The 9,003-nt window shown below is 39.5% G+C and overlaps 1 protein-coding gene across 10 annotated transcripts in view; it reads left to right on the top strand.

The window, feature by feature from the left end:
* Positions 1–14: 14 nt before the first annotated feature.
* PPP3CB (protein phosphatase 3 catalytic subunit beta) overlaps positions 15–9,003 on the top strand; it is a 53,267-nt gene continuing 44,278 nt past the window's right edge. For 9 of the 10 annotated variants that reach the window (XR_003536931.1, XR_003536930.1, XM_027700254.1 and 6 more), the window contains exon 1: positions 15–178. Coding sequence is in view for 8 of the 10 variants with exons in the window: in XM_027700254.1 (XP_027556055.1) it covers positions 109–178 (70 nt within the window). In the remaining 2 variants the exon portion in view is untranslated. Of the gene's footprint in view, positions 179–1,261; positions 1,280–9,003 lie in introns of those variants that run through there. The other variant, XM_027700253.1, reaches the window with a different exon arrangement.

Here is a 9,003-nt window from a genome sequence, read left to right as displayed (position 1 = left end):
TGTAGCCGCCCCCGCCCGCCCCGCCGCGCCCCGCCAGCCGCCGGCGGACGGGCGGACGAAGGCGCCGCCGCGCCCAGCACCGCCGCCGGAGCCCGGCAGCGCCCAGCGATGTCCGCCAAGGAGGGGAGCAAGGTGCTGCTGCTGACGCCCCACGCCACCAGCGAGCGCGCCGTCAAGGGTGAGCGTCCCCCTGCCCCGCGGGGACGGGCCGCGACCCCCTCACGAGTGCCCGGAGAGGGAGAGGCGGCCCCGCCGTGGGGAGCGTTGCCCTCGGTGTGCGGGCCGGGCTGCCCTGCCCGCGGGTGGGGACGGGAGCGCTGCCCGGCGCCGTGCGGGGGCGTGGGATGCCCGCACGGGCGGGGGAGCACCGGGGTGAGCTCTGCTGCAGGCGGGGGACGAGCGGGGCGCGGGCGGGCCCGGCGGGGCCGCGGCGGGACCGCGGCGGGAGCGGTGCCCGAGGCCTGCGGGCCTGGCGCGTCCCGCCCGGATGCGCTGCCCGGAGCGAGTGCGGGGCCGGCCGGGGGCACCGCCGGGCTCCGGCTCCGCGGGGCTTTTCCGCCGCCTGCGGGGGGCAGAGCCCGGTGATTGCAGGAGCTGACAGCGCCGGGAAAGAGCGAGTGGGAAGGTGCTGCCGCCCTTTCTATTGGCTGCTGTTCTCAGGTTCTAGTTCTGATGGAGAAAATTCACCTTGATCTATTTCTTTGTGGCCTTCCTTGGTAATCTCGCGGGGGGCCTTTAAAAGTCAAACGTTATACTTCTCAGAAGAAAAAGTAAAACGTTTTAAATTAGCCACAAAAATGCTGTAAAATATGAAGTTCTTTCCTCTGAATCCCATCAAATGTATCATTAGTAGTGTGGGGAGAACAATCCTTTGCAACCAAAGCATCCTAAAATATATTTGTTAAATCTAAATTGTCAGTTAAGAGCATAGCATAGGTAGAGCTTCAAAGAATTCCTAGGTTGTGTTTGCTCAAATTAGAGATCATTTTATTTTGATCTCAGCAGTTTTCATGTTGAACTGTTTGATGGTGGCAGTGTGGACGGTTGTGATGGCAGGCCTAGTCTGCTGGAATTCACTACTGTGTGCAAGCACTCTGCTTTTAGGATTGACGTTCCTAGGAATGCAGGGTCTTGGTGAATTTGAAGGGGTGGTGATCTGGTCATTTAACTTTTTATATAACGGGGCCTTGAGAAACGACAAGGATGTATTTTTCTTCAGCAGGTCTTAATTAAAGCCTTGGAATCCCATAGTATGTTTTGGAAATCGGCATGTTTTCCAGTAAGTTGGAAAGCTTTGCTCGCACTAAGTTGTAACTCATTTTGGATTGCTTAACCTGTTGATTTTTTTGAACAAATTGCAAGGGTAGAAGTAGAAAATATTAAAACTAGTCTATTGGAAACTTGTACTCATTAGTGCTGCTTTAATATGTGGTGTTTAGAATCACTGAATTTTTGTACCTTTAGTGCAATTTGTGTTAAGAAATTAAGTTCTTCAAACAATGGAAAAGAATTAATAATAAGTGATTAGATACTTTATAATGCAGTGAAAAGCCTGATGATTTCTAATCACTTAATAATTCAGCTTGTTAAACGTGACCTATGCATCTGGTTGTTTAAAATTATAGTTAGGACTTGCTTCATTCTAACACAATTACTGCCTGAGGTTGCAGTATTTCTTTGAACCTGGGTGTTTAGGATGCAGAACTGTTGTAAAGGTAATCAGGCTTTGATGGCTTCATCTGACATAATTACAACCAGTTAATACAGCATTTTCCTATACCTTCTGTTGACCTGTCCTATCCATACCTATCCTGCTGAATCACTGGCTTCTGGAGAAAGCCTGGCCAGTTGTGCCAAGCCATCTGTGTAATTGATGCGAAGGACAGGGTGGTTTGGTTCTCCCCTCCTCCATTAGGTGCAGTGCAGTTGAAAATATTTATTTTAGACAGTGACCCCAGAGGTGCAAGATTGCAGGTTATGCAGTCCTGAGTGGGAGCATCTGTGCAACATAAGTACATTTGTTGAAACCGCCTTGAAATGTGACAACTGCGTCACGTCCCTGTTCACAAGCAGATGCATTGCCTCTCACATACCAAGAAACGTTCCCCATACTCTTGCTTGTTGTACAATGAATACGTCACTTATAATGTCTCAGGTTCTTGAGAAAAGCCACGGAGAAAAATGTAGTAATATTATCTGGTGTATCTGTGTATTGATCCATATTTCAGCTTTATGCTTTCCATATGCTGAGTCTTTTGGGGAGGAAGTGTGAATTCAAGACTTAAAGCTTGCTGTTACTGGTATTGTTGCTCTTGCTTTTATTTAAGCTTTATTTTCTTCCTCTGTTTTACTGGAAGAGCGGAGAAAGAACAGAATCAATTACATTTCAGCTGCTGTGAGAAATTAAATTCTTTACCACTGATAATATATGTTAGCAGAAATGGGCAAGAGATGCTCACCCAAGAAGAAATGGTTAAATTATTGCATCATCAGTAACTAATATTTTTTAATAAGTAGGATAACGATTAGGATGTGTCCCCCTTCCTATTTTGACCTATATATTTAGCAATTGGTGGGAAGTATGTATATCTAGAGAAATATATGAAAGGTTATCAAGTGTAATATGTTCATATTAGACATATACATAATAAACATAATAATGGGTTTGGATATGCAGTCTATACAATCTAGCTGTGTTGATCTGACATACCTTTCCCAAGTGTGAATTATATCATCAAAGATCACTGGTTGCTTTTAAAGCAGATAAAAAGCTCAAATTTTCTTTTTTCATGGCTTAGTTAAATTGCATAAGTAATTTGTACTTGTAAAGTTTCCTATAAATTAATGGTTAGCTACGGAATTGAAATGTCTAAGTCAGCTTTTGGCATTTGGTTCCCAAAAGATATCTTGTGATGAGGCTTTTGTTACTGCTTTTTTTTTTCTTAATAAAGAAGAGAAAATGTACCTGTCGTCCTGATTCACTGTATTCTAAGGCACCCTCTTCATCTTTGAAGGATACTTAGTGTTTTACTGCCTTGTGGAAGATAGCAGGTTCCTCTATTGTGTTCTGTCAAAATCTTTTTTCTTTAACCTGCTGTTGATATCTAAGTGCTGTATGTGGTTCTTTTGGATTTGGGTTTGCCTTTCTTGTTGGATGACAATTGACTGACTTCAGTCATTGCTCTTGACCTTTCAGTGCATGTGGCTTTCAAACTTTAAATTTGTGGATGTATCTTTTCTACTCAAACAACTGTTTCAGTACATCCTGCTAAAGTGCTTTTCACTTGTAGGGAGGAAGAAGTGCTTGTAAACTCAGATTGACAGAGTGGTCCTGGGCATGGCAGGGATGAGCCTTCATTGGCTTTTCTTTGAGGGCAAAGCACCAGGGCTTCTCCGACCCACCTGTGGGTAACTACACCCCAAAGTTGTACTTGGATGTGCTCTATCCTCCCCAGCGTTGTGCTTTGTCCACTGTGTGGGTGTTGGTAGACTTTGGGAAGCAATCCACAGGACCTTGTCATGCTGACCTAATGCTAAATTTGGAGATTATGTCTGTTCTTCTGGAAATGGAAGGCTTCAGTATTCCTTTGTTTTGGATAAAAGTCATGGTACAGTCTGATTGGCAAACTGTCATTTTGGATATTAAATGGAAGCTTATTGAAACAAATCTTCAGAGAAACCCATAGAGATGTAACCCTTGAGCAGGATCCTAAATTAAGTCACTAATAGCTACTCTTGGGCAATTATGTCCATGTAAGGAGAAAAAGAAATCATTGCAGTATTTAACTTTACAATTCAGAGTCTGGTAAAAAAAAGGTAGAAGGTTAAAAGTTGACATGCAGCATGAAGCCCGTTTTAAAAATATTATAAGGTACTTACCCTGCTGGCTAGAAATTATTCTATGATGATCCAGAAAAGCAGCAGTCTAAAGAGAGTATTAAAAGGTCATATTTAAAAAAATCACAGTTTTGTTTTGGGGGAGAGGTGGTGGCATGGAACTGAATTCTGACAAGTAAGTGTTCAACTGGTCTTTTTTTGTTTTAGGGGATAGAGTGGATAAAACTTGAAGTAACAGCAACTAAACCCAAAAAACCCCACCCAAAAATGGAAGCCTGCCTCAATTTCAGTAGGGCAAATTGGCAGTTGAGGGTTGGAAGGTAAGGCCAGAGCACAAAAATCAGGCAGCTACTTACATGTGTGTTTATTGTGTAAGGAATTAAGGACTCTTTCGCGCATGAATCAGTTCTTACTGCTGAATGGGACCAAAGAATTCTCTCGTTGAAATGGAAGTGATTTCAAAACGTATCAACAAAAGCAATGTTCCAAAAAAAATATCCCAGAATCAGAAGATATTTGTCTGGTGCTTTTAAAGGAATTCTTTGGGGTTTTGGGTGCAAAATTGTGGATTTATTTTTCATAGCCGGTGGCGTAACTTGTCTTCTGAGTCAGAGAGGTGGAGCAGAGCAGCATTTTTTTTTAAATTCTAGGTTGAACTGGAGAGCTGTAGATCAATAAGTTTAATTTAAACAGATTCATGGCACTTGTAAGAAAGAGTGGACTAACTATATCCCTGGGGAAAGATAGTATTAAAGAGGAGTTGGTACAGTTCTCATACATGAAAATTAAGAGAAATTGTTAGAATATTTTGAAGGAGCCAGTAAGCTTATTGATCCAGGCAAAACTATTCATCAGGTTCCTTCATTGAAGCCTTTAAAGTAAACAAAAGAGGAAATATACTCTTTTGGATCAAAATTAGTTAGCAAAGAAAGGATGTTAATAGGTAATAAACTCCCATGGTAGAGGAAGGTTAACATCTGTCATCTGTGCTCTTTAAATGTGTTGACAAGTTCTTTAGAAAACAGAGTGAATGGCATATAGTGACACTTATTCAGGATAGCAAACTTCCAGAGATGTTTCAGGAACCTCTTGTTAGACTGAGAGGCTGGGTAAAGAAGATGCTGTTCAGATAGAGCAGACTCTACAAAGAACAAAACAATTCTTGCTTAAACATAGAAGGTGATGAACTTGGGAAAGAAATATTAGGATCTGTATGGATAATATTCTGGAAATATTAGTACAGTGCCAGTCAAACAGTCTGATAGGAATTCAGGGATTACTAGATGATCGGTTTAGAAAAAAGAGGTTGCACCAACATGCCATTTATATGTGCATCTTGAGCAACAACATGTAATTTTGTTCCATCTTCCTGATCTTCTTCTTTATCTATAGATATGTTCAGAGGCACAGAGTGGCTTTCAGGCAAGGTGGAGTGACAAAGATGAGAAATCTCTGACTTGGAAAAGGGGTGCTTGAATAGGGGATAGAGTTAGATACTGCTTACCTTATGAATGGTATTTAATGGAAAAGTTGAGTAGGAAGAAACAGTTGTTGTTGTGTCCCTGTGAAAAATAGAAATGCAGTACCAAACAAAATAGAAAAGGTGAAATACTTTTTCATATAACATGTAATTAAAATTGTGGATTTCATAGCAATAAGGTGCAGTAGAGGCAAAAACTGTGAAAGCGTCTATTCAGGATCTGGAAAAAATAGTGGAAAATAGGTCTATCAGTGATCGTAAACGTGGTGGTCTGGATGAAACTAGGGAAAATCCTTAAACCACCCTGTTTGGAAAAGAGAATAGGGGGAGGGAAAGAACTATGCATCCATCATTGTCAGAAGCACATTTAAGCACTAAGTAATCTTTTGGCATAGTAATCTGTGGCCATTTAATGGGAGGAGTATCTTTTAAATACTTTTCAAACAAATAATTATATTTTTCCTGAGAGGAACTTCCAGAAACATCAACCAAGTTAATTGAAAAACTACACAGACAGTATAAAAGATGAGTGAATGCACCTTGGCATACTAGGTGTATAGTTTCATTTGAGATCTAAAATTCAGTGAAATTTATAAGACTGGAAGTACATGATAAGTGAGGATGAAATAAATAGTGCCTGCAGTGCTGTTGTAGGGTTTCAAGGTTTACAGGGTCATTTTTCTTGCTCCTAGAATGCTTGCTTATTAGCTTATTAGCAAGAACCTTCCATTCAAAGAAACTTTGGGATAGTTTTTGTAAAGAAACTGACTTAGCTGAATCTGTGCTTTCTTGTTTGGGATGAATAGGGTGATGTGGTTTTTGTCAGCTATTGATTGTAGCTTTCTGATTCCAGTAGACACTGCTGTGTATTTGTGCTTATCTAGTATTTTCAAGGTTGCTGGTCCACAGACCATCTGTGATGTCTTTATGCTATTTTTTTCAAATCTGTTCTTCCAAATGCAGAAGGATAATTGGATATATTCTGTCCTCATAGCAGTCATGGGCGCTACATCTTTTCCTTCTTTATAGATGTTGGCAGAGGTGTGAAAACGCCAGGGACAGACTGAAAGATGTGGTAGGTGTTAGGCTTTGTGATTCTTCTGAGTGACAATACATAGACAGCAATGCATTTATAAAACCAAAGGCCCACAAAACCTGACTAAATCACAGAAAACCCACAGACAACTCTGCTATCATGGTAATAAACCTGCTGACAAAATGAAGGATGCTGGCCTTTCTTGTCACAGAACACCATGGTTGTATTGATATATGATATCACTTGGTGGAGACAAACATTATATATGCTGTTTCATGTATACCTATCACCAAAGCAACAAATTCTTTACAAAGAGAGTGTCTGTGTTCAGCAGCTCTAGTAATGTGAGCTGAGACTTTATCTTTGAAATCAAAACCATTCTTAAAACAGAAAATGCAATCTGGGACATTGAGCTTTGTATAACAGCTCAATGAAAGTTGAGCTTTCATGAAGTTCATGAAACATGTCACAGGCTTCTAATTATTGAGGAAAAATGGCTAATTTTCTTTCTCTGTCAGAGAAAAAGAATTATTTAAGTTCTATAGTCTTAAGCTTTGCTTGTGGAAGTACAGTACCTTGTGCAGTTAATCCCTGATGCTTTTTCCTACAATACTCCAGAGGCTTTGATCTTGTCTTGTTTCATGAGCCTGTTCCAACAGGGTGTCTGTGATACAAGCCAGATTTAACCGAGGTTATTACAATGGGCATATGTATCAGCGTGGTTTAAATTTACAGTATCTACATGTAAGATTTTATTAGCAGCTACTGTTGTACTCAGTTACTAGGCAATGTGAGATCTGCTTTGGGTCTGGAAGTAGCGTGTTTGTGTTAGTTGCCATATTGCACCTCTCAGCAGGGATTATTGTATTGGGTAAAGTGCCACACTAATGTAGTTTTTCTACTTTGAACCTCTTTACTATGTACTGGGAATGTGTCCATTCAAATTGGTGCTAACCTTTGGATCTCCACTGCATGCTTTATTGTAAGGTATAAACCCAGAAGCTTGTAGAAGGTCGGTGTAGAAGAAGTTCAGAGGTTTTGCTTTTGATATCTCATAGTGATACTTCAGTATAAAGGAAAGGTGATTTTTTCCCCCTCTTTGTTAATACTTATACAAGTAGTAATAAAAACATCAAAATATTTTATTAAAAAATTCCCCAAACTACTCACTTTTTTTTCCCCCAGAATTACTGTTTAAATGTTTGGATCAATACAGTTAAAATTGTAACATCTATATCTATGTATTTCTGAAGTGAAATTGATTCATTTGCACTAGTAAGCAATTGTTTGTTTCAGAAAAATCTTGGACATTGTTGTAAATCATGATGTGTTATGTTTGTTATTAACATCTATACTTTTACTAATAGGATATGTCTTTTATTTTGTACTGCAGTATGTATTACTTTAGAGTTGCATCTCTAAATGCTTTTCTATTGTTTGGCTTTGCTGGGAATGGTAGAAGGGAATCCCTTAATGCCCAATACCATGTTATTTCCTTAGGGTAATTCCTCTTAATTACCATTCTGTTGCAGTCCCGAGAGCACAGGTTATGCACAAAGACTTTGAAACATAGATTATATTTCTGTCTTGGAACACATCATGCTGCAATTCTTTTTCCTTAGGCTATAACATTCTATGACTACTTCATCAAAGGTTTAATTAAACCCATTAGTTTGCCGAAATTGTCTACATGCTTCAAAAATTATCATCCTTAACCTATTAAAAGATGTTGTTTGTAATATTTTTCAAAGGTATGCACTCTGATACAGTGTTAACTATTGCTGAGACCAAAATTAAAGTATAAAATGGAAAGAAACACTTTTTGTAGTAAGTGTTACTTTTTATTTACTGGGTGGTACAGATAAAATCTCTAGCCATGTTTTATTGTACCTTCTCTGAAGATTATTCTCAAAAAATCATTCTCTAGCAATGGGAAAATACATGTGTGAAAAGGATTTTGTTAAATTCTGAGGAGTGAATTTTTAAGACTCATTTTTTCATGAGGCAAATATAACTTTAAAGATGCTTAATTACTTCTTATACTACATTTGTGGGTCTTGGGCATTATGGATAACAAACCCCTGGATATAGTTTTAAATTTAAATCTTCATAAGTATATTAGTTCAAATAAAATGAGACAGATCTTGACACTGGATTAAAATGTAACTTGATAGAGAAACTCAAAGCTATAGTTTGTTAAAATTAATTTTTGTACTAATCTGATCTGAAATACATTAAGTAGATATAAGAACTTCATTAAGAGAAGCAAATTTCATTTACCATGGACTTAGAACTCTTGAAAAGTCTGAATTGTCATAAGGAAGAGGTCAACACCATCTTTTTGAATCTGCAGCCATTGGTAGTCCTAAATCAGTAATGATTTGCATTTAAGAGAATGAAGAACAGGTGGTCACCTTAACAGACCATTTTCTACCACACCCTGCTTCTACCCAAAAAACCTCCAAAAAGAAAAAAAGTCATCTTTCACTTAAGTAGATCTTATCTAGGAATAATACTGGCACTAATGAAGCACAGTTCTCACAGAACTTGGAGGTGATTGACTTTGATTCTGGGAAGGTGTGTGTGATCTCTAATGCTTTTGCAGCAATTAAAGCAGGAGAAATCTACTTTGTGAATTGTCTGGTCTCAT

This window comes from Neopelma chrysocephalum, unplaced genomic scaffold, assembly GCF_003984885.1.
Source record: "Neopelma chrysocephalum unplaced genomic scaffold, ASM398488v2 Primary Assembly neopelma1_143, whole genome shotgun sequence".
Lineage (NCBI taxonomy): Eukaryota > Metazoa > Chordata > Aves > Passeriformes > Pipridae > Neopelma > Neopelma chrysocephalum.
Note: the sequence above shows the minus strand (reverse complement) of the source record. Positions and strands in the feature narration are given on the sequence as shown.